This window comes from Scyliorhinus torazame, chromosome 6 (genome assembly GCF_047496885.1).
Source record: "Scyliorhinus torazame isolate Kashiwa2021f chromosome 6, sScyTor2.1, whole genome shotgun sequence".
NCBI classification, from domain to species: Eukaryota; Metazoa; Chordata; class Chondrichthyes; order Carcharhiniformes; family Scyliorhinidae; genus Scyliorhinus; species Scyliorhinus torazame.
Window position 1 is genome coordinate 169408407 of NC_092712.1, and position 27122 is coordinate 169435528.

Here is a 27122-nt window from a genome sequence, read left to right on the forward strand (position 1 = left end):
TTAACACTCGGTGGCTTACAGATTTATTCACAAAGTCCTTGGGAGAGAAGCTTTCAGAAGTCAGTTTGAGAAACACGCCGTCTCTCCTCAAAATCCAAAGCAGAACTCGTAAAATGAAACTAGAAACAACAGACAAAGGGCAGGGCTGAGAAATGAAACAAAAAAGACCCGGCACCAGCCATGAGTGACATCACAGGCTGCCTAGCTGTTAACCCTTAATCACAGCTTTAGGAAACATAATCTGGATACCTCAATCCAAGTTATTTTAATAACGTTACTGCAATAGACACCTAATACAATATAAATAGATACCTTCATCACACCCCTTCTCACCTTATGATGGAAGGACGATCGTTGATGAAGCAGCTGAAGATGGTTGGCTAGAGGACACTCACTGAGGAATTCCTGAAGTGATATCCTGGATATCCTGGTGGTGGACATGTTCTGACAGAAAGGGAAATCCAAAGGTTTTAAACGAGTAAGAGAGGGGAAGTGATCCATAAGAATCTTAAAACAGCCTTAATGTAGACAAAACAAGGCTGGAGAACATAGGAAATAATAAAGTAAGGGAGAACATTGATGGCAAGGGTCATGGTGTTATAAAATGGGATTTTAAAAAAGATGGTTCCATGTAAAGTGGGTGGAAATCCTGTTAAATTATGCGTTCTGAGGAATCAGACATTGTAGGGGTTACATTGTAGGATATAACCTCTCTGGAAAAGATAGAGGGGGAAAATGGGGTTGTGGAGTAGCTGTATTTATCCAGGATAACATAATGCCAGTATAAAAAAGAGATGGAGCTATCAGCAAAAGAAAAATAGAATTCATAGGATAGAGATAAAAGATAATAAAGGATGGATTATGCTAATATCTGTTGCCTACAGACCACCTAACAGTGAAAAGGGGTTGGAGGAAGAAATATTCAGGTAAATTAAAGAATTGAGTACATTTTAGAATAATAATCATGGGGGATTTCAACTACCGTCATATTAATTGGACAGAAGAAACCGGTAAAGGGACTGGTGTTCATACAATGTGTACAGAAGTCCTTTCTAACTCTATATGTAAAAAGCCCAACAAGAGAAGATTCACGATTGGATCTAATCATGGTGGCTGAACCAGAGGAATTCGTAGGCATGAGTAACCATAAAAAATGTACTTTAAGATGATGGTAGCGATGGACACAAGTATGATGACACCAAAGTTCATAGAATGGAGAAGGGCTGAAAATAGAACTCAATAAAATAAAATGGGCAACTATATTGACAAATAATAATGTAGACCAACAATGGGAAACATTTAAAACTGTTCCACATTGTGTAAGAGAAATATATTTCACTAAAATGAAAGAACAAACTAAACACTGGTGGAATTCCATGGATAATGAAGACATAAGGGAACAATTGAGCTTTAGGAAAGAGACAACAGAAGTGCATGGTAAAAGACAATATAAAGTGATTAGAAGAGAAGTTTAAAAACATTGAGAGGCAAAGAGGAACTATGATAAGTTATCAAGAACATAAAACAAAATAGTAAAATATTTTAGAAGTAGATCATGAAAGAAAGGAAGGCTATGATAGGAAAAGGCCTATTAAAGAATAGACCAGATAACACAACAATGGAGTCATGGCAGAAATATTAAATGATTATTTTGCTTTGACGTTTACCATGGAGATGGAACAGATAGACATGACATTGATGAGATGAGTGCATTTAAATTCAAGAGCAGGAATGCATTGAGCACCAAACTAAACGTAGAAGACACACTCCTGTGCTAGATGGATTGTGTTCACATATTTTAAACCAGTTTTAATCTGTAGAAGAGATAGCAGAGGCATTAAGAAGCATATTTAGTAATTCATTAGGAAAAAAAAAGTAGTATCAGAGGATTTGTGGGTAGCTAATTTAGTTCCTATATTTCAGAATATAGGAATTAACATATTCCTATATATTAATATAGGAATATATAATATTCCTATATTAATATAGAACATGTCTAAGGAATTAAAGACTAGGCAGCAGGTGGTAGAAAACATCATTGAATATATTAGAGCAGAATTAGAAGAATATCTAGGAAAAAAAAATATAAGGGGAATATCTTGTTTGACCAATGTATTGAATGTTTTTGAGGAGGCAACAGAGGAAGGCAATGGTAATGCCATAGATTTAATTGATCTGGATGCTTAATAAGATGCCTCATGATAGACTAATGAATAAGATCAGAGAATGTGACATCAAAGGCAAGTGACAGAATGGATTGCTAGCTGGCTTCAAGACTGAAAGAAGAGAATGGGAGGAGAGGGTAGTTATTCAGAGTGGTTCAAAGAGAGAAGTTGCATTTCACAAGAGTCAGCACTGGGACACTTGTTCACAATTTACATTTAATATTTGGACTTTGAATCAAAAATGCAATTTCTAAATTTGCAGGTGAACTCAAATTTGGGGTGAGTGGGTGAGATGATCAATACCGAGTATGACGACTGCAACAAATTATAGGAGGACATAAATAAACTTGTAGATTGGGCAAATAACGTCTTTTGAGAGTATGAAATGAAGGTCATCAGATCCTAGGGCCTTGTCAGTCTTAAGTCCCATTAGTTCTCCCATTATTTTTTCCCCTGTGATTGTGATCATTTAAGTTCCTCCTTCCCTTATATCTCTTGATTTTGTACTATTCTTGGAATGGTTTCCACTCTGAAGATATATACAAAATACTTGTTCAAAACCTCTGCTTTTTCCTCATTTCCCATTATTAATTTCCTAGTTTCACCTTTTGAAGGACTCATGCTCACTATATTTGTCCTTTTCTTTTTTTATATACTTGTAGAACCTTTCACTATATTTTTATATTTCTTGCTATTTTCCTTTATGCACCAATTTCTCCCTCTTTTCAGTCATCCTTTGCTAGTTTCTAAAACTTTCCCAATCTTTTGGCCTACAGAAATCTGGGCAGCCTTTTCATAATTTTAATACCGCCCATAACTTCCTTAGTTAGCTACAGATGGTACATCCTTCTGGTAGGGTCTTCCTTCCACAAAGGAATATATCTTTGTTGTGAGTTGTGAAATATCTCCTTAAATGTTTGCCACTGCTTTTCTGCAATCTTACCTTTCCACCCAGCTACTAAGTCCAGTGTTACCAATTCTGTTTTCAAAGCCTTGTGATTTGCTTAAGTTAAGTTTAAGATGCTAGTTATGGACTCACATTTCTCATGTTCAAACTGTGGAAATTTGAGAATGTTGTGATCATATTTTCCTTTACTAGGAGGTCTTTAATTAATCGTATCTCATTGCACATTCCAAGGCCCAAAATAGCCTAGTTTCTGGTAGGTTCGAAGAAACTGTCCCGAATACACTTATAAATTCATCCTCTTGGCTACCTGTGCCCATTTTGTTTGTCCAATTGATATGAAGATACAAGTCACCCACAATTATTGCAGTACCTTTCTTGAAATCTCATTATTCATTGTTGTATAATCTATCCTACAGTGTAGCTATTACTTAGGGAGTCTATAAACTACTCCTACTAGTGACTACTTTGTTAGTTCTTATCTGCATCTACATTTTATTGAAAAATATTTTTATTAAGGCATTTGTATAAACAGTAAATACAAACAAAACCAAGAGCAAACAGGAACATCATAATAAATAAATAACTAGCTTACCAACACTCCAACCCCCTGCCATTTCCCTCCTCCCATCCTGCCTTCCCCATTTTAATCCCTTAATTTCCCCCTCCCCTGCTGATGCCTCAATTCTCCTTAAATAAGTCAATGAACAGCTTCCACTATCCAGGCAAACCCATTAACCAGGGAGGCAAAGGCCAGAACGTCGGCCTCTCTCGCCCCCCGGACTCCCGCGTCTTCCGACTCTCCAAACATTGCCACTTCTGGACTCGGGGACACCTTCACCTCAACATCTCAAGACATTATGTCCGCGAACCCCTGCCAGAACCCCTTCGGTTCTGGACATGCCCAAAACATGTGAACATGGTTCGCATGCCTCCACATGCACCACCCACACCCGTCCTCTACCCCCTCAAAGAAGCCGCTCATCATGGCCATCGTCATGTACGTCCTATGAACTACCGGAAACTGGACAAGGCTGAGGATGCGTTCACCCTTCTCAGAGCCTCCTCCCACAACGCGGCCTCCATTTCCTCTTCCCATTTCTGATTGACTTCCCTCCCGGTCCATTAGTTCCTTGTAAAAGGGCAGCACGGTAGCATTGTGGATAGCACAATTGCTTCACAGCTCCAAGGTCCCAGGTTCGATTCCGGCTTGGGTCACTGTCTGTGCGGAGTCTGCACATCCTCCCCGTGTCTGCGTGGGTTTCCTCCGGGTGCTCCGGTTTCCTCCCACAGTCCAAAGATGTGCAGGTTAGGTGGATTGGCCATGATAAATTGTCCTTAGTGTCCAAAATTGCCCTTAGTGTTGGGTGGGGTTACTGGGTGATGGGGTGGAGGTGTGGACCTTGGTTTAGGGTGCTCTTTCCAAGAGCCGATGCAGACTCGATGGGCCGAATGGCCTCCTTCTGCACTGTAAATTCTAAATCTCGGACACCTTATCCTCACCCACTCCTTCCCTCGATAGCACTTATCCTGTAATCCGGGAAAGGACGGCACCTTCTTTCTCACAAAGTCCTGGACCTGTAAGTATCTGAAACTATTTCCACTGGCAGCTCAGATTCCTCCTCCAAGCCCTCTAAACTCGTAATGCTGGCCCCCCCAAACCGCCCCCCGGTGCAAATCTGTGATTGTCGCAATCTGTGCCCACACCGAGACATCCTCCAACCTTAGGTGCTGCTGCCACTGTCCCCACAACTGGCAGGGTCGCCACTGCTGCTGGGCTCGTGGAGTACATGGCCGCCATGAAAGGCTGAGGCGCCATTAATAATGCCCCTAAACTCGTACCCATAGAAGAGGCCGCCCCTTGCCGACCCCTTCCCCACTACGCACTTCCTCACCATAGTAATGTTTGCTGCCTAATAACAATTCATTATGTTTGCAAGGCCAACTCCTCTCCCTCGCCCAAGTTCCAACAGCACCTTCTTCACCCATGGAGTTTTCCCCGCCCACACACAACCCGAGATCAAAGTATTTACTTCCTTAAAGAATGATTTTGGAACGAAGGTTGGGAGGTTCTGAAAGACGAATAAGAGCCTCGGCAGCACCGTCATTTACACTGTTTGCAACCGCCCCGCCAGCGACAGTGGCAGCACATCCCGCCTCTTGAAATCTCCCTCATCTATTCTACCAGCCACGCCATGTTCAACTTGTGCAGCTGCTCCCATCCCGCACCATCTGGATACCCAAATATCTGAAGCTTACCGCCACCACCTTGAGCGGCAGCTCTCCCAACCTCCCCTCCTGTCCCCTGGCCTCGATTGGGAAAACCTCACTCTTCCCCATGTTTAACTTGCATCCGGAAAACCAGCTAAAATCCTCCAGAATACTCATAATTCCCCCGATACCTCCCAGTGGGTCCACGATATAAAGCAGCATGTCGTCCGCATACAGCGCGACCCTGTGCTGAACACCCCCCGCACAATCCCTCTCCAACACCTTTATGCGCCATTGACTCTATTGCCAAGGCAAATAGCAACAGGGAGAGTCCCACGATGTAGCCTGAAGTACCCTGAGCTCACCTGATTTGTCCGCCCACTCGCTCGCTAACGGCGTCCTCTACAACAATTCGACCCAATCCACAAACCCCTGCCCGAACTGTTCTAACACTTCCCAGAAGGACTCCCATTCCACCCGATCGAAAGCCTTCTCTACGTCCATTGCCACTGCCACCTCTACGTCCTGTCCCTCCGGGAGAAAGGAAACCTGGAGAGGATGGTGGATCATATTAAGGGGGAATCAACCGTGTGGAGCTGAGGTTGGAGTCTCAGAGCCAGGTGTTCCAGAAGGTGGAGGAGATGGTGATGGAGCACAAGGAGCAGCTTACTTTGATGACGTACGAGATGGGGGTGATGCGGGATATTCTGAGGCGGCTATACGAGAAAGTGGTGGATTTGGAGAAACCGGTCCCAGAGACAGAACCTGAGGATCGTGGGGCTGCCAGAAGGCAGCGAGGAAGCGGATCCGTGCTCGTACGTGGCCAGGATGTTCGAGACGTTGCTGGGAGAGGGAGGCTTTGAACAACCCCTGAAGGTGGACCAGGCATACAGGGCACTGATGAGGAAGCCGCAGGGTAACGAGCTGCCGAGGGCGATGGTGGTGCAGCTGCATTGACTTTTGGACAAGGTGCGAATCCTGAGGAGGGCCAGGCAGACGAGGCGATGGACCTGGGAGGGCAGTGAGCTTCGAGTGTACCAGGACCTGGGTGCGGAGCTGGCCAAGAGCAGAGCGGGGTTAAACAAGGTGATGGCTGCCCTCTTTAACACGGGGGTGAAATTTGGGATGCTGTACCCGTGAACTTTATTCCAGGCTGATCACATGGAATGTGAGAGGGTTGAATGGGCCGGTCAAGTGGGCTCACGTGCTTGCGCATCTGAGGAGCCTAAAGGCGGACTTGGCATTTCTACAAGAAACGCATCTGAAGATCAAGCTAGGCTTAGGCAAGGTTGAGTACGGTAGGTATTTCATTCTGGATTGGATTTGAAGACAAAAGGGTCTTGATAAATAAACAGGTAGCTTTTGAAGTGGGGAACATAGTGGCAGACTCCGGGGGGAGGTTCGTTATGGTCAGTTGAAAATTGGAGGGGATGCCGGTGGTATTGGTAAATGTTTATGCCCCGAACTGGGATGCTGTAGAGTTTATGAGGCAGGTGTTGGGGAAGATTCCGGACCTGTACCCGCACCGGTTGATAATTAGATAAGTCAAATCTGATGTCAGGGAGTGCATCAGCGGTTCGAGGGAACTGCGGGGGTTTATGCAGCACATGGTGTTGCCTTTTCCTTCTGCTGTAACAACGGCAATCAGTGAGATTGCCCTGCTTTCTTTTGATATCTATATTCTAATGCTCAGAGTCGCCAGGTATCAAATGTTACCACCACAAGGTTCAACCGGCTATCAATCAAAGAGCCAAACACCAGTTAGTTAGTTCAAGGTCAAGGGTACTTTATTTGTTCACAATTAGTCATGCATCATAAACAGTACTAGTTAACTACACCTATCGACTAAGACAACCTGTACTTAACTTCAGGCACCCGTCTTGGGTCAGAGGAACAGTGGCCGCTGTTCGATTCTGAATCTATCGAGTCTGTAGGAGTAACTGCTGCTCAGCTAGGCTCATCCGGCTGGTAGCAGACGTTGAACTTGGACTTGCTTCTGGTGGTGCTGCGATTGAAGATGGTCGTAGCCGGGGCGCCAGGTCCAAAAGAGAACGAGCATATGGCGGACTCTCTTATGCTTGGGGGTTTTTGCGCTCTTTTGGGCGGTCCTTCAGTTTGGACCCCACTAATTGGGTGATCCCCGATCACTATGTTCGATTTCTAACCAATAAATGGGCGGGTGTCTGGATGGCTGGGCGTGTCCCAAGCGGTCACTGACCCTGTTGTTTGCGCTTCCCTAGAACAGGGAGTGGCGCCGAAATGTCTGGGACTGTACCGGTCGCTCATGTACCAGTCCTTTGTCTTAGAACATAGAACATTACAGCGCAGTACAGGCCCTTCGGCCCTCGATGTTGCACCGACCTGTGAAACCACTCTAAAGCCCATCTATACTATTCCCTTATTGTCCATATGTCTATCCAATGACCATTTGAATGTCCTTAGTGTTGGCGAGTCCACTACTGTTGCAGGCAGGGCATTCCACGCCCTTACTACTCTCTTGAGTAAAGAACCTACCTCTGACATCTGTCATATCTATCTCCCCTCAATTTAAAGATATGTCCCCTCGTGTTAGACGTTACCATCCGAGGAAAGAGGCTCTCTCTGTCCACCCTATCCAATCCTCTGATCATCTTGTATGCCTCAATTAAGTCACCACTTAACCTTCTTCTCTCTAACAAAAACAGCCTCAAGTCCCTCAGCCTTTCCTCATAAGATCTTCCCTCCATACCAGGCAACATTCTGGTAAATCTCCTCTGCACCCTTTCCAATGCTTCCACATCCTTCCTATAATGCGGCGACCAGACTTGCACGCAATACTCCAAATGCGGCCACACCAGAGTGTTGTATAGCTGCAACATGACCTCATGGCTCCTAAACTCAATCCCTCTACCAATAAAAGCGAACACCCCGTACGCCTTCTTAACAACCCTCTCAACCTGGGTGGCAACTTTCAGGGATCTATGTACATGGACACCGAGATCTCTCTGCTCATCCGCACTGCCAAGAATCTTACCATCAGCCCAGTACTCAGTCTTCCTGTTATTCCTTCCAAAATGAATCACCTCATACTTTTCTGCATCTATGTCCCTCTGTAACTTGTAACATCCTTCCGCACTGTCCACAACTCCACCGACTTTAGTGTCATCTGCAGATTTACTCATCCAGCCTTCTACGCCCTCCTCCAGGTCATTTATAAAAATGACAAACAGCAGTGGCCCCAAAACAGGCCCTTGTGGTACACCACTAGTAACTGGACTCCAGTCTGAACATTTCCCATCAACCACCATCCTTTGTCTTCCTCCAGCTAGCCAATCTCTGATCCAAACTGCTAAATCACCCTGAATCCCATGCCTCCGTATTTTCTGCAGTAGCCTACCATGGGGAACCTTATCAAACGCTTTACTGAAATCCATATACACCACATTAACTGCTTTACCCTCATCCACCTGTTTGGTCACCTTCTCAAAGAACTCTATAAGGTTTGTGAGGCACGACCTACCCTTCACAAAACCGTGTTGACTATTTCTAATCAAATTATTCCTTTCCAGATGATTATACATCCTATCTCTTATAAACCTTTCCAGGATTTTTCCCACAACAGAAGTATGGCTCACTGGTCTATAGTTACCGGGGTTATCTCTACTCCCCTTCTTGAACAAGGGGACAACATTTGCTATCCTCCAGTCTTCTGGCACTATTCCTGTAGACAAAGATGACTTAAAGATCAAGGCCAAAGGCTCAGCAATCTCCTCCCTAGCTTCCCAGAGAATCCTAGGATAAATCCCATCCGGCGCAGGTGACTTATCTATTTTCACACTTTCCAGAATTGCTAACACCTCCTCCTTATGAACCTCAAGCCCTTCTAGTCTAGTAGCCTGAATCTCCGTATTCTCCTCGACAGCATTGTCTTTTTCCTGTGTGAATACTGACAAAAAATATTCATTTAGCACCTCTCCTATCTCCTCGGACTCCAAGCACAACTTCCCACTACTGTCCTTGACTGGCCCTACTCTTACCGTAGTCATTCTTTTATTCCTGACATATCTATAGAAAGCTTTAGGGTTATCCTTGATCCTACCTGCCAAAGGCTTCTCAGGTCCCCTCCTGGCTCCTCTTAGCTCTCTCTTTAGGTCCTTCCTAGCTAACTTGTAACTCTCGAGCGCCCTAACTGAACCTTCATGTCTCATCTTTACATAAGTCTCCTTCTTCCTCTTGACAAGTGTTTCGACTGCTTTAGTAAACCACGGTTCCCTCACTCGACCACTTCCTCCCTGCCTGACAGGTACATACTTATCAAGGACACGCAGTAGCTGTTCCTTGAACAAGCTCCACATTTCCATTGTGCCCATCCCCTGCAGTTTTCCTCTCCATCCGATGTATCCTAAGTCTTGCCTCATCGCATCATAATTGCCTTTCCCCCAGATATAACTCTTGCCCTGCGGTATATACCTATCCCTTTCCATCACTAAAGTAAACGCCAAGTAGTCTTGGTGGAGATGGGCCATCAAATGCTAATCAGTCCATCAAAATGCTAATTGGACGGAATTTCGATACCGTCTGGATTCCTCACTTGCAAATATACATTTCAGGCTCTGAGCCTGCCTGAATCTTGCTCTGTCCATTTTACCCGCCATGCTTTGCGAGTTTCTCTGTTCCTGGTTGTAAGTGGCCATCCCAGATGGCTACACTCCGTCCTCTTGATCCTCAACGTGAAGCGTGAAGGATCACACTACTGGATCTTCTCCTGTTCTCTGACATGCCGGGTACCCTCAATCAAGGACAGGTTCTACCCTACTCTGTCCTATGGGTCAAAATATTTACCTAAATTTCCCTAACGCAACACACATTCAAAAAATTCCTACGGGGGCATTTAATATTCAAACCTATATTTCAGTCTCCTTACACAAAAAGGGGAACCTCTAACTAGACTACACTCATGCTGCTATTTAACAATCAAAGAACTTATCTTACAATATAAAAAATATAACCAATAGCAGCATCACATTCCTACTTATCAAATGTCTATGTACAAAGAAGTAACTTTATTAAAGAAAGAACAACCGCAGAATTTGTTAGGGAGGAAGGGTTCAGAAAGAGTGTGGGGTTTGCTGGAGTCCGAGGAAAGGGGCTCTAAGTGTGTATACCGGAGGGCGGGAGGCTCTCCTTCTCCATTTCCGAAATCTGATTGTCTGGAAGACACTGCACAATATAGCTATCACCAGTAAGGCTTCTACTGTGTATAAAGGGAGTACCATTTAATGAGATTCTCACACCATGTGGTGGTATCAGTGGCTGTGTCTACAGCCAATGTGTGGTGTGGTGGGGGTGTTGTGTTGGGTAGTCGTGTTCGGGGCCTGTGTGGTGAGGGAGATAGAGGTGGGTAACGCGCGCAACTGTATTGTTTGAACAACGATCATGATGCAGCTCATCAGGTTCGTCTTCATCTTGTCTGTCTGTCTTCAGATATCTCCGTATCTTCCTGGGGGTACAAGCATAATATCTGTTATTACCTTGTTGCTTAATATCTCGTTTGTCTGTCTGTTTCTCCTTAACGTCAATTTCCCATTTAGAATCGTCACCATATGTGACTCCCTCATTTTAAAAAAAAATCAAACATTTTGGAGACGAGACATCTGGAAAAAAAAATTCTGTCACAGTGCGAGCACTCTCACAGCCTGTGTCTGATGGGCTGAGTGGGCGGACAATTTCTCCATCCTCGGCAAACTCGTTTTTCAACCAAGTGATTCGAACATGTAAATAGCAGGTGGGGGGATAGCAACCGAAGGGTCGCCGGAAAGGGGCAAAAGTTGTGGCAAAAGTGCATTCTTTAAACCACAGATGTGAAAAGAACAGCAAAAGAGTTTTGAAAACAATTCTCTGAATGGGGTGCGTATGATCCGCGTCAGGGCAAGAATGGGTGGAATCCCCGGGTAGGGCGGTGACCAGTGCCGTTACTCCACTACTCTAGCTTGGCTGACCAAATGTATAGGGGGTCCTCAGGCAGGGTGGGGACCACTGCCGTTACTCCACTGCCTGAGTGATCTTCCAAGAGCAGTAAGAATTTGAGGGTATATGGGCTCCAACAAACGTGTTTCCTTAACTGCCATGTGGCGTCAAAAGAGTAGTCATTACTGTATCAAGAAATTATTTGTGAGGCTGACACAAAATCGTACAAGAGAGAGCGTACAACATTTAAAAACAAACTAAAGAAGAAAAGTGGGCAGGTTCCATCAGAGTGTAGGACACCGTAAATCTCAATCGGTTCCTGTCTCTCATCATCTGGACACGTCAAGGTTCCATTCGAAAAAGGGTCTCAAAGGGGTTACCATGGTGGGAGTCAGATTCGGAGTCATCACCATCTCCCGGATGCCAAACTCGTGCCTGGAGTTTGAGTGCGAATGTGGCGTGTGCCGATGTGGGGCCATTTCGTCATTCTGTGTCAGACAACAGGAATTATCGCGGTGCCAATGTTTCATGTTTCGGAGGGTGGTCGGGGCAAGGGTGGAGTCGCTATCGTCGGGTGGTGGGTCAGGTTCCGGTGAGGGCAAATAAATCGTCTCGAAGGGGTTGAACATATCATGGTCGGTGTCTCTGGGGCTGTAGTGACTGAGGCTGGGTCTGTGTGTCCATTGTTCGGGTCTCTCAGGGGCGTCAGTTGTGCTGTTGGTGTCGCTAGCAGCTGAATCAAGCGTTAGGGTGAAATTTGATCCTGGGGGCGGGGTCAAGGTTGTGTCTGTGGACGTGCTGCTGCTGCTGGGGGAGGGCGGGATTGGGTTGTCAGTGGGCGGGTCTCCGTTGTCTGCAATTGCCAATGAGAGGTGGTGCGAGTAGCTGCACTGCGTTCCATAAACCGTAAGCTGATTTACATGGAACCATCCTGACTTTCCATTCGGATATGTGATTTTATAAACTATGGGGCTTACTTTGTCCGAAATTGAATAGGGTCCTGCAAATTTAGGGTGGGGGGGGGGGTGAATGAGCTGGGGTTGTATAAGGAGATCATGACTTGCTGCCCGATTGTATACTCCGTCAGGTGTACTGTCTTATCAAAGCAGGCCATACTCTGCTTGCGTTTAGCACCTAGTCGAACAGCTGCAGCGAGCTGTGCTGCTTTAATATTTTCTAACATGTGCTGGACTGCTTTCTCATGGGTCAGGGCAGTGACTGCGGGGCTGGCCAAATCAAGTCCAAATAAATACTCTGTACCCTTCATGGGTCGTCCGGTCATGAGGGTATGGGGGTGTAACCTGTCAAACTCGACACCGTGTTTCTAATAAACATCAGTGCGAATGGGAGCACTGTGTCCCATGTTGTGTTGTGTTGCTGCACCATTTTTCAAAGTGTGGCTTTTAGTGTACGATTCATGCGTTTCACAATGCCGCTGGACTGCGGATGATAGGCAATGTGGAACTTTTGCTTTATCCCAAAAATTGTCGTGACATTTTTCATGACCCTGCCTGTGAAGTGCGAACCTTGGTCCGACTCAGTACTGTGGGGGAGTCCCCATCTGGTGAAAATTTGCTCGGTTAGGATCTGTGGTGGTATGTATTAGGGGTAATACGGTACACCAGGAATGCCGAGCAGCTTGGAGGACAGATGCTGGATCCCGATTGGATCCTCCACCCAGATAGGAGGGATATAAGAACCTGGGTAATCCCCGCAGCTGCATTCTGTGAGTGAGCTGCTGGGGAACGAGTCTGAACAAGTCTGCTCAATAAAGCCTCGATTGAAGTTCCTTACGTCTCGCCTCGTGTGTGATCGATGGTGCTACAATTTATTGAGCAGACTTAAAAAAGGAATATGGAGCTCCGTATCACCCCGGAGTGCCTGCGAATCAGCCCCCACGCAGCAAACGCAACATCCGCGTTTAAACACTGGCTGGTGTGTTTTGAGGGATACCTCCGAACAGCCCCCGGCAGACCAACAGAAGACCAGAAGATGCAGGTCCTGCATTCCAGGGTGAGTCCCGAAATCTACTCACTCATCGAGGGCGCGGAAGAATTCCCAGAGGCGATCAACTTGCTGAAGGAGATCTACATTAAGCCCTTCAACCAGGTCTACGCACGCTACCAGCTCGCGACGAGACAACAAATCCCCGGGGAATCGCTAGACGATTTCTTCAACGCTCTAACGATACTGGGACGAAACTGCAACTGCCCAGCGGTTACGGCGAACGAACATACGGACCTCCTGATCAGAGACGCTTACGTAGGAGGTTTGGCATCGTCGCAAATTCGGCAGAGACTTTTAGAGAAAGACTCTCTTGGACTCACAGAGGTACGGGCCCTCGCAGCCTCCCTCGACGTGGCCTCCCAAAACGCCCGCGCCTATGCCCCCGACCGCGCTGCAGCCCCTTGGGCTCCGTGGACCCCCGCCGCGACCGACCCCCCGGCAACCCCAACCCCTCCGCAAGCCCGCGCCTATGCACCCGACTGCGCTGCAGCCACTTGGGCTCCGTGGACCCCCGATGCGACCGACCCCCCGGCAACCCCAACCCCTCCGCAAGCGTGCGCAGCCAGAATCCCAGACCACCCGGGGGGCCCCCGCTGCTACTTTTGCGGGCAGTCAAAACACCCCCGCCAGCGCTGCCCGGCCCGCTAGGCCACCTGCAAAAAGGGGCATTACACAGCGGTGTGCCAGTCCCGTGGGGTCGCCGCTATCGGGGAACAAATGGGACCACGGGCTCAACTCTCCCAGCGACCCACGGGCGGCCAACAGGCGCCGCCATTTTGGACCCCGGACACCACGAGGGGGGGACGGGCGCCGCCATCTTCCTACCCACAGGCCGCGTGCGATCCATGGGAGCGGCCATTTTGTCCACCCCCGGCCGCGTGCGACTCATGGGAGCGGCCATCTTGTCCACCCCCAACCGCGTGCGACTCATGGGAGCGGCCATCTTGTCCACCCCCAACCGCGTGCGATCCATGGACGCCGCCATCTTGGCTGACAGGCAAGGACCCCGGTGTGGCCGGCTCCACACTGCCTGAAGACAACGGTCTGATACATCAACCACGTTTGGCATCGGTGACCCTCGACCAGTCGCGGCCCCGGACGCTCCAGACGACAATGACAAAGGTGCTGGTGAACGGCCACGAAACGCCGTGTTTGATCGACTCGGGGAGCACGGAGAGTTTTATTCACCCGGAGACGGTAAGACGCTGTTCCCTTGTAATTCGGCCAAGCACCCAAAAAATCTTCCTGGCGGCGGGGTCCCACTCCGTTGAAATCAAAGGGTTCTGCATCGCAAACCTAACGGTGCAGGGGAGAGAGTTCAAAAATTACCTGCTGTACGTCCTTCCCCACCTCTGCGCTCCCACCCTCCTGGGGTTGGACTTCCAATGCAACCTCCAGAGCTTAACATTCAAATTTGGCGGCCCTATACCCCCACTGACTATCTGCGGCCTTGCGACACTCAAGGTCGAACCGCCCTCCCTGTTTGCGAACCTCACCCCGGATTGCAAACCCGTCGCCACTAGGAGCAGACGGTACAGCACCCAGGACCGGACGTTTATCAGGTCCGAAGTACAGCGGCTGCTGAAGGAAGGCATAATCCAGGCCAGCAATAGTCCCTGGAGAGCCCAGGTGGTAGTAGTGAAGACGGGGGAGAAGCAAAGGATGGTCGTAGACTACAGTCAGACCATCAACAGGTACACGCAGCTAGATGCGTACCCTCTTCCCCGCATATCCGACATGGTCAATCGGATTGCACAGTACAAGGTCTTCTCCACCGTGGACCTTAAGTCCGCCTACCACCAGCTCCCCATTTGCCCGGGTGACCGCAAGTACACTGCCTTCGAAGCAGACGGGCGGCTATACCACTTCTTAAGGGTTCCATTTGGCGTCACGAACGGAGTCTCGGTCTTCCAACGAGAGATGGACCGAATGGTCGACCAGCATGGTTTACGGGCCACGTTCCCGTACCTCGACAACGTCACCATCTGCAGCCACGACCAGCAGGACCACGACGCCAACCTCCGCAAATTCCTCCAGACTGCTAACGCCCTCAACCTCGCCTACAACGAGGAAAAATGCGTGTTTAGCACCGACCGTCTAGCCATCCTGGGCTACGTAGTGCGTAATGGAGTGATAGGCCCCGACCCCGAACGCATGCGCCCCCTCATGGAGTTCCCTCTCCCCCACTGTACCAAAGCCCTGAAACGCTGCCTGGGCTTCTTTTCTTATTACGCCCAGTGGGTCCCCCAGTACGCAGACAAGGCCCGCCCACTAATCCAGTCCACTACTTTTCCCCTGTCGGCAGAGGCCCGCCAGGCCTTCAGCCGCATCAAGCGGATATCGCAAAGGCCACGATGCGCGCCATCGGCGAGTCCCTCCCCTTCCAAGTCGAGAGCGACGCGTCCGACGTCGCTCTGGCGGCCACGCTCAACCAAGCAGGCCGACCCGTGGTCTTTTTCTCCCGGACCCTACACGCTTCAGAAATTCGCCACTCCTCAGTAGAAAAGGAGGCCCAAGCCATAGTAGAAGCTGTGCGACATTGGATGCATTACCTGGCCGGCAGGAGATTCACTCTCCTCACTGACCAACGGTCGGTAGCCTTCATGTTCGATAATGCGCAGCGGGGCAAGATAAAGAACGACAAGATCTTGCGGTGGAGGATCGAACTCTCCACCTACAACTACGAGATCTTGTACCGTCGCGGAAAGCTGAACGAGCCGTCCGATGCCCTATCTCGCGGCACTTGTGCCAACGCACAAGTGGACCGTCTCCAAGCCCTCCACGAGGACCTCTGCCACCCGGGGGTCACTGGTTTCTACCACTTCATAAAGGCTCGCAACCTCCCTTACTCCGTCGAGGACGTCCGAACAGTCGCCAGGAACTGCCAAATCTGCGCAGAATGCAAACCGCATTTTTTCAGGCCAGGTAGAGCGCACCTGATAAAGGCTTCCCATCCCTTTGAACACCTCAGTTTGGATTTCAAAGGCCCCCTCCCCTCCACCGATCGCAACACGTACTTTCTTAACGTCGTTGACGAATACTCCCGCTTCCCCTTCGCCATCCCCTGCCCCGACATGACCGCAGCCACGATCATTAAAGCCCTCGGCACCATTTTTACCCTGTTCGGTTTCCCCGCCTACATCCATAGCGACAGGGGGTCCTCCTTCATGAGTGACGAGCTGCATCAATTCCTGCTCAGCAAGGGCATAGCCTCGAGCAGGACGACCAGCTACAACCCCCGGGGGAATGGGCAGGTAGAGAGGGAGAACGGAAAGGTCTGGAAGACCGTCCTACTGGCCCTACGGTCTAGGAGTCTCCCAACTTCCCGCTGGCAGGAAGTCCTCCCGGATGCACTTCATTCTATCCGGTCCCTGCTGTGTACCACCACTAACCAAACGCTTCACGAGCGCCTCCTTGTCTTCCCCAGGAAGTCCTCCTCCGGAACGTCGCTGCCGACCTGGCTGGCGGCCCCGGGACCCATCCTGCTCCGGAAACATGTGCGGGCGCACAAAGCAGACCCGCTGGTGGAAAAGGTACATCTACTCCACGCAAACCCGCAGTACGCCTACGTGGCGTACCCAGACGGCTGACAGGACACGGTCTCTCTGCGGGACCTGGCGCCCGCCGGAGCTCCCACCCCCCCCCCCCAACACAAATCACCTCGCCCTCACTCCCACCGGTGCACCCACCGCCACCCCCTTCCCGGGGGGATCGGTCCTCCTCCCAGGCCCGTCCAGGAGTAAGGAAACAGAAGGGGACAGCGCGATGCTCCCAGAGTCGAACGGACCCGAGCCAGCACCACCACCACCCGGACTGAGACGATCGGAAAGGGCGACCAGAGCACCATCTCAACTCATCGAATCGACTTAAGATGTATATAATTCAGTGGCCCAGCAAAGCGGCATTGTTGTAAATAGTTACCGCTGCAAATCGGGTAAAATGTGAATAATTTGGTGGCCCAGTAAAAGCGGCATGATTGTATATAGTTTAATGGTTAAGCTACCGACCCTGTAAACCCCTACCACCATACCACCCACCACCCCGCCGGGTTCTTTTTTAACAAGGAGAGAATGTGGTGGTATGTATTAGGGGTAACACGGTACACCAGGAATGCCGAGCAGCTATTGGAGGACAGATGCTGGATCCCGATTGGATCCTCCACCTACTGGGCTCCACCCAGATAGGAGGGATATAAGAACCTGGGTAATCCCCGCAGCTGCATTCTGTGAGTGAGCTGCTGGGGAACGAGTCTGAACAAGTCTGCTCAATAAAGCCTCGATTGAAGTTCTTTACGTCTCGCCTCGTGTGTGATCGATGGTGCTACAGGATCTTTGCGGTGGCCTTGGCCATATTTGTTCTCGAGGGGAAATAATGCTAATTGGTCAGAGTTTCGATACCGTCTGGATTCCTCACTTGCAAATATACATTTCAGGCTCTGAGCCTGCCTGAATCTTGCTCTGTCCATTTTACCCGCCATGCTTTGCGGGTTTCTCTGTTCCTGGTTGTAAGTGGCCATCCACTTGGCTACAATGGGCGGTGGACCCGTGATGGTTTGATAGGCCGAGGGAGAAGGAATTGGGCAGCAGGGTAGCACAATGGTTAGCACAGTTGCTTCACAGCTCCAGGGTCCCAGGTTCGATTCCCGGCTTGGGTCACGTGTCTGTGTGGAATCTGCACGTTCTCCCCGTGTCTGCGTGGGTTTCCTCCGGGTGTACCAGTTTCCTCCCACAGTCCAAAGATGTGCAGGTTAGGTGGATTGACTATGCTAAATTGTCCTTGGTGTCCAAAATAAAGGTTAGGTGGGGTAGGGTGGAGCTGTGGGCTTAGGTAGAGTGCTCCTTTTGAGGGCAGCTGCAGACTCGATGGGCCGAATGGCCTCCTTCTGCACTGTATATTCTTTGATTCTCTGAATTCTCGTTTTTCTCCAATGTGCACAGGGTGTACTCCCGAATCGACTATTTTCTGTTGGATAGGGGGGTGGTCGGTTCGGAGTATTCGGCAATTGTAGTTACGGACCATGCGGCGCATTGGGTGGACTTGCAAGTAAATCGGGGTGTGTGTGTGTGTGGGGGAGGGTGTGTGTGTGTGGGGGAGGGTGTGTGTGTGTGGAGGGGGGAGGGCGTGTGTGTGTGGAGGGGGAGGGCGTGTGTGTGTGGGGGGGAGGGAGTGTGTGTGTGGGGGGAGGGCGTGTGTGTGTGGGGGGGAGGGCGTGTGTGTGTGGGGGGGAGGGCGTGTGTGTGTGGGGGGGAGGGCGTGTGTGTGTGGGGGGGAGGGCGTGTGTGTGTGGGGGGGGGCGTGTGTGTGTGGGGGGGAGGGCGTGTGTGTGTGTGGGGGGGGGAGGGCGTGTGTGTGTGAGGTGGAGGGCGTGTGAGTGTGGGGTGGAGGGCGTGTGAGTGGGGTGGAGGGCGTGAGTGTGGGGTGGAGGGCGTGAGTGTGGGGTGGAGGGCGTGAGTGTGGGGGGGAGGGTGTGTGTGGGGGGAGTGTGTGTGTGGGGGGAGGGGGGGGGGAGTGTGTGTGGGAGGGTATGTGTGTGTATGTGTGAGGCTGTGGGTGTGTGTGTGGGGGGGGAGGGGGGGGGGGGAGGGTGTGTGTGGGAGGGTGTGTTTGGGAGAGGGTGTGTGTTTGGGGGAGGGTGTGTGTGTGTAGGGGAGGGTGTGTGTGTGTAGGGGAGGGTGTGTGTGTGTGTAGGGGAGGGTGTGTGTGTGTGGGGGAGAGGGTGTGTGTGTGTGGGGGAGAGGGTGTGTGTGTGGGGGAGAGGGTGTGTGTGTGGGGGAGAGGGTGTGTGTGTGGGGGGGAGGGTGTGTGTGTGGGGGGGGGAGGGTGCGTGTGTGGGGGAGAGGGTGCGTGTGTGGGGGGAGGGGGGGGAGTGTGTGGGACGGTATGTGTGTGTATGTGTGAGGCTGTGGGTGTGTGTGTGGGGGATAGGGTGTGTGTAGGGGGGAGGGTGTGTGTGGGGGGGAGGGTGTGTGTGGGGGGGAGGGTGTGTGTGGGGGGGGAGGGTGTGTGTGTGGGGGGAGGGTGTGTGTGTGGGGGGGGAGGGTGTGTGTGTGGGGGGAGGGTGTGTGTGTGGGGGGGAGGGTGTGTGTGTGGGGGGGAGGGTGTGTGTGGGGGGGAGGGTGTGTGTGTGGGGGGAGGGTGTGTGTGTGGGGGGAGGTGTGTGTGTGTGGGGGGAGGGGGGTGAGTGTGTGTGGAAGGGTATGTGTGTGTATGTGTGAGGCTGTGGGTGTGTGTTTGTGTGGGGGGGAGGGTGTGGGGGAGAGGGTGTGTGTGGGAAGGTGTGGGTGTGTGTGGGGGGGAGGGTGTGGGGGAGAGGGTGTGTGTGGGAAGGTGTGGGTGTGTGTGGGGGAGGGTGTGTGTGGTAGAGGGTGTGTGTGTGGGAGAGGGTGTGTGTGTGGGAGGGTGTGTGTGTGTGTGGGAGGGGGTGTGTGTGTGTGGGAGGGTGTGTGTGTGTGTGGGAGGGTGTGTGTGTGTGTGTGGGAGGGTGTGTGTGTGTGTGTGGGAGGGTGTGTGTGGGGGGAGGGTGTGTGTGTGTGGGGGAGGGTGTGTGTGTGTGGGGGAGGGTGTGTGTGTGGGGGAGGGTGTGTGTGGGGGGGAGGGTGTGTGTGGGGGGAGGGTGTGTGTGGGGGGGAGGGTGTGTGTGTGGGGGAGGGTGTGTGTGTGTGTGGGGGGAGGGTGTGTGTGTGGGGAGGGAGGGTGTGTGTGTGTGGGGAGGGAGGGTGTGTGTGTGTGGGGAGGGAGGGTGTGTGTGTGGGGGGGAGGGTGTGTGTGTGGGGGGGAGGGTGTGTGTGTGGGGGGGGAGGGTGTGTGTGTGGGGGGAGGGTGTGTGTGTGGGGGGGAGGGTGTGTGTGTGGGGGGGAGGGTGTGTGTGTGGGGGGGAGGGTGTGTGTGTGGGGGGGAGGGTGTGTGGTGGGGGGGAGGGTGTGTGTGTGGGGGGGAGGGTGTGTGTGGGGGTAGGGTGTGTGTGGGGGGGAGGGTGTGTGTGGGGGGGAGGGTGTGTGTGGGGGGGAGGGTGTGTGTGGGGGGGAGGGTGTGTGTGGGGGGGAGGGTGTGTGTGGGGGGGGGAGGGTGTGTGTGGGGGGGGGAGGGTGTGTGTGGGGGGGGAGGGTGTGTGTGGGGGGGGAGGGTGTGTGTGGGGGGGAGGGTGTGTGTGGGGGGGGAGGGTGTGTGTGGGGGGGGAGGGTGTGTGTGGGGGGGGGAGGGGTGTGTTGGGGGGGGAGGGTGTGTGTGGGGGGGGAGGGTGTGTGTGGGGGGGGGAGGGTGTGTGTGGGGGGGGAGGGTGTGTGTGGGGGGGGGAGGGTGTGTGTGGGGGGGGAGGGTGTGTGTGGGGGGGGAGGGTGTGTGGGGGGGGGGGAGGGTGTGTGTGTGGGGGGGAGGGTGTGTGTGTGGGGGGAGGGTGTGTGTGTGGGGGGGGAGGGGTGTGTGTGTGGGGGGAGGGGTGTGTGTGTGGGGGGAGGGGTGTGTGTGTGGGGGGAGGGTGTGTGTGGGGGGGGGGTGGGGGGTGTGTGGGTGGAGGGTTTGTGTGTGTATGTGGAGGTGGGGGTGTGTGTGTGTGGGGGGGGAGGGGTGGGGGAGTGGGTGTGGGGGGATGGTGGGGGTGTGTGGGGGGGGGGGGAGGGGTGTGGGGGAGAGGGTGTGTGTGGGGAGGGTGTGGGTGTGTGTGGGGGGGGTGTGTGTGGGGGGAGGGGGTGTGTGTGGTAGAGGTGTGTGTGTGGTAGAGGGTGTGTGTGGTGGGGTGTGGGTTGTGTGTGGGAGGGTGTGTGTGTGTGTGGGAGGGGGTGTGTGTGTGTGGGGGGGTGTGGGTGTGTGGGGGGGAGGGTGTGTGTGTGGGGGGGTGTGTGTGTGTGTGGGGGGTGTGTGTGGGGAGGGTGTGTGTGTGGGGGGGAGGGTGTGTGTGGGGGGGAGGGTGTGTGTGGGGGGGGGAGGGTGTGTGTGGGGGGGGGAGGTGTGTGTGTGGGGGGAGGTGGTGTGGGGGGGGAGGGTGTGTGTGTGGGGGGAGGGTGTGTGTGGGGGGAGGGTGTGTGTGTGGGGGGAGGGTGTGTGGGGGGGGGTGGTGGGGGGGGAGGGTGTGTGTGTGGGGGGAGGGGTGTGGTGTGGGGGGGGGGGTGGGGTGGTGGTGGGGGGGGTGGGGTGTGTGGGGGGGGGGTGGGTGGGGTGGGGGCGTAGGGTGTGTGGGGTGGGGGTGGGGTGGTGTGTGTGTGGGGGTGGTGTGTGTGTGGGGGGGGGTGTGTGTGTGTGGGGGTGTGTGTGTGTGGGTGTGTGTGTGTGAGTGTGTGTGTGTGGGGGGGGGGGGTGTGGGGGGGAGGGACGGAGGGTGTGGGGGGTGGGGGGGAGGGTGTGGGGGAAGGGGGGGTATGGGGGGAGGGTGTGTGTTTGTGGGAGGAGGGTGCGTTTATGTGTGTGTGTGTGTGGGGGGGGGGTGCTACCAAGCTATAATTGAGCTACCAAGAAAATGTATTGAAGCAAATCACTTAAGTGGATTAGATATTGTCAGTGTACCTGTAATGCTGGTAATTCTGTGTACTTTTTAGAATGGTATGTGACAGAGGTAATTAGTTAAAATCTTTGCAATGTTTGGAAACTATACAAATATATATAAAGCTGTACGTAAAAATAGTTTACTATCCCAATGTATGCTTAATGTCTTCATCATTTCCTTATTCTCAATTTAATTTTACGTGTTTCTGCCTCCCACATTTACCTGCACTAATCTCTTCCAATTTAGATGCCGAGAGAAATGTTTATAGTTTGTGCCTCTTTCTTGTCTATTCTCACGTGTTCATCTATCCCCTTAAACAATTTCTTGATACGTCTTTACTGAATTCTAAAACTCTTCCCAATCCTCAGGCTTACTAACCTTTTTAGAAACATTATAAACCTCTTTCTTTGATCTAATACCTTCTTTAATTCCTTGTTAGCCATGGGTCAAAGATGTTTTAAAAAATATATTCTTCAAATTTTTCACTTTATATAATACAAACAGGAAAGAATAACACATAAAAGCCCCAAAACATAAATTAATCCCTCACACAGCCCAACCCCCCCCCCCCCATTGCAGATAACTGTGACCAATTCCTCAAAATAGACATTCAACGGCTGCTACCTTCGGTTAAAACCCTCAATTGCTCCCCTCAGGGTGTACTTGACTTTCTTGAGTTATAGGAACTCCATCAGATCGCCCAGCCATATTAAGGCACTGGGTGGAAATGCAGACCTCCAGCCCAGCAGTACTTGCCTCCAGGCAATCGCCAAGGCCAAGACATCGGCCCCCACACCCATCTGCAGCTCCGGCGAGTCTGACAATCCAAATGTGGCCACTAATGGGGAGGGCTCTGTGTGAGGAAACCGGGGCACCAGGAGGAAACCCACGCAGACACGGGGAGAATATGCAAACTCCACAATCACCCAAGGTCGGAATTGAACCCTTGTCCCTAGCACTGTAAGGCAGCAGTGCTAACCACTGTGCCACTACTGCCATGACTGTTACATCATCCCAGTCTGGGACATACACGTTCACCAACACCACTAACTTGCCTTCCACTGTCCCAGTGACTATAACATGGCTCCCTCCCTGATCTGCCACGATCCTTCCCACAAGAAAATGGACCCTTTTGTTAATTAAGATTGCCTCCTCCCCGGTCCCTGCTATCAAAGCCCAAGTGGAACACCTGGCTCACCCAGCCCTTTCGGAGCCTAGTCTGATCGCTCACCAACAGGTGGGCCTCCTGCAGAAGCACCACATCGGCCCTAAAATTCTTCAGATGAGGGAAAATCATCGAACACTTCACCGGGCCCCCCAAACCTCTTGACATTCTATGTGACTAGTCTGATCGGGGATCTCTCATCCCCGCCTCCCTCTCAAGTCAGCCATTTCCACCATGAGGGATTATCCCCTCCCTCTTCCAAGTTCCTGAACCAAGGACCAACCAAGATGGCTGCCAGCACAATCTATAAGGTGAGACAAAGAAAAAGAAAAACGCCTGGTCACCGTTAGCAATCTGCCATCTACATCCTATTAAGCACTGCGCTCTCCTTACCAGGAAAGGTAATTATTTAATCATGGGGAGAAGAACGTATCAGCTTTCCCATGGTTCAACGAGGTTAAGTCTAGATGATTATCTTCCAATATATGAAGTTTCCTAGTATTGTACAAGCATGTATGATTTCAAGCACATTTGCATGTCTCTGGGCTTTGATTTCTTTTTTTTAGATAATGGAATACACAGATAGCTAATGTATTGAACTTCCTTTTTCCCTCTCCCGAGCCTTTGCCCACATCTAATTTTCATTGCATTGATGCTACCCATCTTACTTGTAGCTTTCATTTCATATTTCCAGCATCTCCAAGGGTGATGGTATTGATCAAGAGCAAACATGTAATGATTAATATCATAGCCATTACCAATGTGCTCAGTTTTTAATAAAGACATACACACGCTTCTTAAACTTTTAGAAAACCTCCATAAATTAACTTCAATATTATTCTCTTATGATTCCTGTATAGTAGCCCTAAAGCCAAATGGGCAGGAATCTTTGCATACCTCACTTATATATTTTTTTCCATTTCTGAAAATTGTTGCAGTCAGAAAATATAGGGTAAATGTTTGAGTTTATGCCCATTACATGTAGCCGCATTCGAAAGCAAGGTCGATTGGACAATTGGGTGTAAAGGTCAGCATGGCTGATTTGCAGCTCTCCTGATTTTCCATTCATTAAATTATTAACCAGAATATTGGAAGGGTCACAAATTGAATACTTCTTTCTTTGAAGAACTTTGTCCAATCTGCCTTTTATTGAGCAAGGCTCTCCAAAGGAGAGCTATCTCATAAAATTTAGTTCATAGTACATGTATAGCTATAAAAGTGATTTGGTGAACTGTGGATTAATTTTGGCCATACCTTAGGTTTGCCTGTCTATTTGTCATTCATATTTGGTCTTTATATATGAATGTTTAAGAACAAATTTCCTGGATGAGTGTAGCTCCAACAATGGACACCACCCAGGACAAAGCAATCTGCTTGATTCGCACCCCAATCACCACCTTAAGCATTCACCCCCTCCACGGCTGATACAAAGTGGCAGCAATGCATATCATCTACAAGATGCATTGCAGTAATTCATCAAGGTTCCTTCAGCAGCACCTTCAAATCCACAACTTCCAAGAAGGACTTTGGCACCGGATAGCTGGGAATTCCACAACCTGCAGGTTCCCATTGCCATTCCTTCACTGACACTGGGTCAACATCCTGGTACTCGCTAGCAGCATTGTGGGTGTAGGACACCACATGGACTGCAGCGGATCTTGTGGGCAATTAGGGATGGGCAATAAATGCTGGTCCAGCCAACCATGCCCACATCCTCAAAAAATGAATAAAATGAAATTGTGGGCTTTATCACAAATATGTAATTATTTTTCTTTCTCTTAGGGAGAAACAACAGTGCAAACAGATAAAACATGGACTGCTCAGCAGATGAAGCAAACAAAAGAAAGCTTTCCTGTTACTACAGAGCTCCTCAGTGATGTACCATTCACTTTAGCCCCTCATATTCTGGCATTACAGGCTAATTTTCTTGACCTCCCAGCCACCTTGCATCTACCGAAGAATATGAATGAAAATGTAGCAAATGTTTGGTATGATTTTACTCTTGAAAACTCTGTACTTTCTGGTTCCTTAGAATAATACTACTATTTGCATACAATTACCAGCTGTTCTGAATATTGCAGCAGAATATATCAATTGATTTATTTTTGATTAACTTACGTTAATAAACTTTCTATTAAAGTTGTATTGCTGGTACTGTACCACTTGTGGTTCAACTGTCAGCTGGAAGATTGTTTGAATAACAGCCCTAAAAATCTCTCTCCTCAATTGAGTGAGTCATGCTTCTTATAGCGATCAGCTAGCCAAGGATTCCAGAGACTTTTATAGTTTAGAAGCTTGGAGGGAGAAATAGGGGAAGCAAATTTATTTTCTTAGTTTAAATAAATACTTTCCATGTATTTATTTAGAAATGTAAGTTGGAAGCTATCCTGGCAGCTATGCTGGCTTCACACCTGCCATGTCAGAATTGAGCACTGGCAATGCTGTCCCTGCCATAGTATGCATGCTCTATTTGCCAGAAACGCTGGTTTCTAACTAGAGACATGATTCTTGCTTGTAACAAAGGGACGTGACATTAAAACTTTTCAAAATATAATATGTAGGATTTCAGATTGATACCCTGGTCTCAACCACTCTTCCTTTACAATTCTATAATGAGCTTTGCATTCCAGAAAATTTTGTGATTGTATTGTGAGATAGGAAGTGACTAAATAGTCATAACTATCTATATCCCTGTCACACATTACTATATACAACATTCTGGCATGAAAATGATCAAATTTTTGGCAACTATTCATTTGAATATTGAGCCTTTTGTATTGATGGTTCATAGAATCTGGCTGCTTACAATATACCCAAATAACCTAATCCTGTCATGTGGAAGTATACAGAGTGTAGTACCTACCTATATACACCTTTACAACAGTATTGACTTTGTTTCCTGATTATATTTATTAATTTTTGTTTTGAGTGTTAAAAGAATACAAATACTGTCAATACAATAGAATGTACATTATAACCGTAAGACATGGCAATGGATCGAAATGTCTCAATTCAGACTTTGGTGTTATAATAAAGTATCCTACTTACTATGTGTTTTACCTTTTTTACATGGTTGTGTTTACTGTTTTATAGTGGCATTTCTCTCTGATATAAGAAACAACTGTTTGCATTTGGAAAGTTGCAGCTATTTGTTTCATTATTGTCGAATTATTGTATGAATTAAAAAGTGAGAATTATTTCCACATTTTTCATATATTTAATTGTAAATACTCTGTGATGTGATATTATCACGGTTGTGCTTGCCCTAAATTGGCTAGGATTTTGTGGGAAGAATAAGTGAGACTATCAGTTGTACTTAACCAATAGATTCCTACTGCTGTTTACATGCTAGAAAACATTCGGTCTTGGCCATTCAAGTGTAAGTAACATCTCTGGCATTGAAAATAAACCATTGCAAGTTTTAGAGGACCAATCCTTCAGATCTTAATTATTATTTGAGATTTGGAAAGATTAAATTTTTAAAACGTTTTCCTTTTTCTTTGTCTCTTTTATCCCTCTCTCTCTCTCTTTCTCAATCCCACCTTTGTTTCCTGTGTTTCTTTTGCTTTCTATAGACTATTTTGCATTTGAATTAAATGCTCTACTGCTTCCTGCTTTAGAATCTGAGGGCTAAATCTCCCAAGAACAGATGGGTTGGGGTCAGATGAGATGTTAAAAACTTGATGAAAAAATCTCCAATGCAGCTTCAACCTGTCTCCAACCCATCCACTTTTGAGCTTAACACGGGGCTGTCAGTCTACCATCTTCCTTCCCAGGAGGTGGCTTGTCCAACTAAATAATTTAATGGGGCTGGCAGCTTCTGATTTAACCTGCTTTGACGGTTTAACTGTGGCCAGCCGGGTTTCTAAAGCCATGGGAAACCTGACAACTAACAGCTTTAGCGAGACGCTGTCTCTCGCTCCGAAACCTGACAAGTAACAGCTTTAGTGAGACGCTGTTTCTTGCTCCCTCTGACCTCAACTAATCCCCCGCTCCACATAACCATGGAACCCCCGCCACCATCAACCCTTGGGTCTGGAGCCTGATTCCTTGTTCCCACTATCAGGAGCAGGCAAACGTACCTGGGAATATGCGTGCTCCAAAATACTGCCGCCCCCCCCCCCCCCCCCCCCCCCACTCTCAACTGGAAGCTGATGCACGGTCAATTACACAAAGACGAGAGTAGGATGTAATCGAGGCTTTATTACACTGAGATGTGTGGCCTCCACAGCAGCTGACGAAATGGCT

At 49.7% G+C, this 27122-nt stretch overlaps 1 protein-coding gene across 9 annotated transcripts in view; it reads left to right on the plus strand.

The window, feature by feature from the left end:
- Positions 1 to 26071, plus strand: part of umad1 (UBAP1-MVB12-associated (UMA) domain containing 1) — a 117502-nt gene extending 91431 nt beyond the window's left edge. For 7 of the 9 annotated variants that reach the window (XM_072509080.1, XM_072509081.1, XM_072509082.1 and 4 more), the window contains one exon: positions 24657 to 26071. In XM_072509080.1, the coding sequence (XP_072365181.1) occupies positions 24657 to 24911 (255 nt within the window). In that variant the 3' untranslated portion in view covers positions 24912 to 26071. The remainder of the gene's footprint in view (positions 1 to 24656) is intronic. The other 2 variants (XM_072509083.1, XM_072509086.1) reach the window with 1 other exon arrangement.
- The last annotated feature ends 1051 nt before the right edge of the window (positions 26072 to 27122 follow it).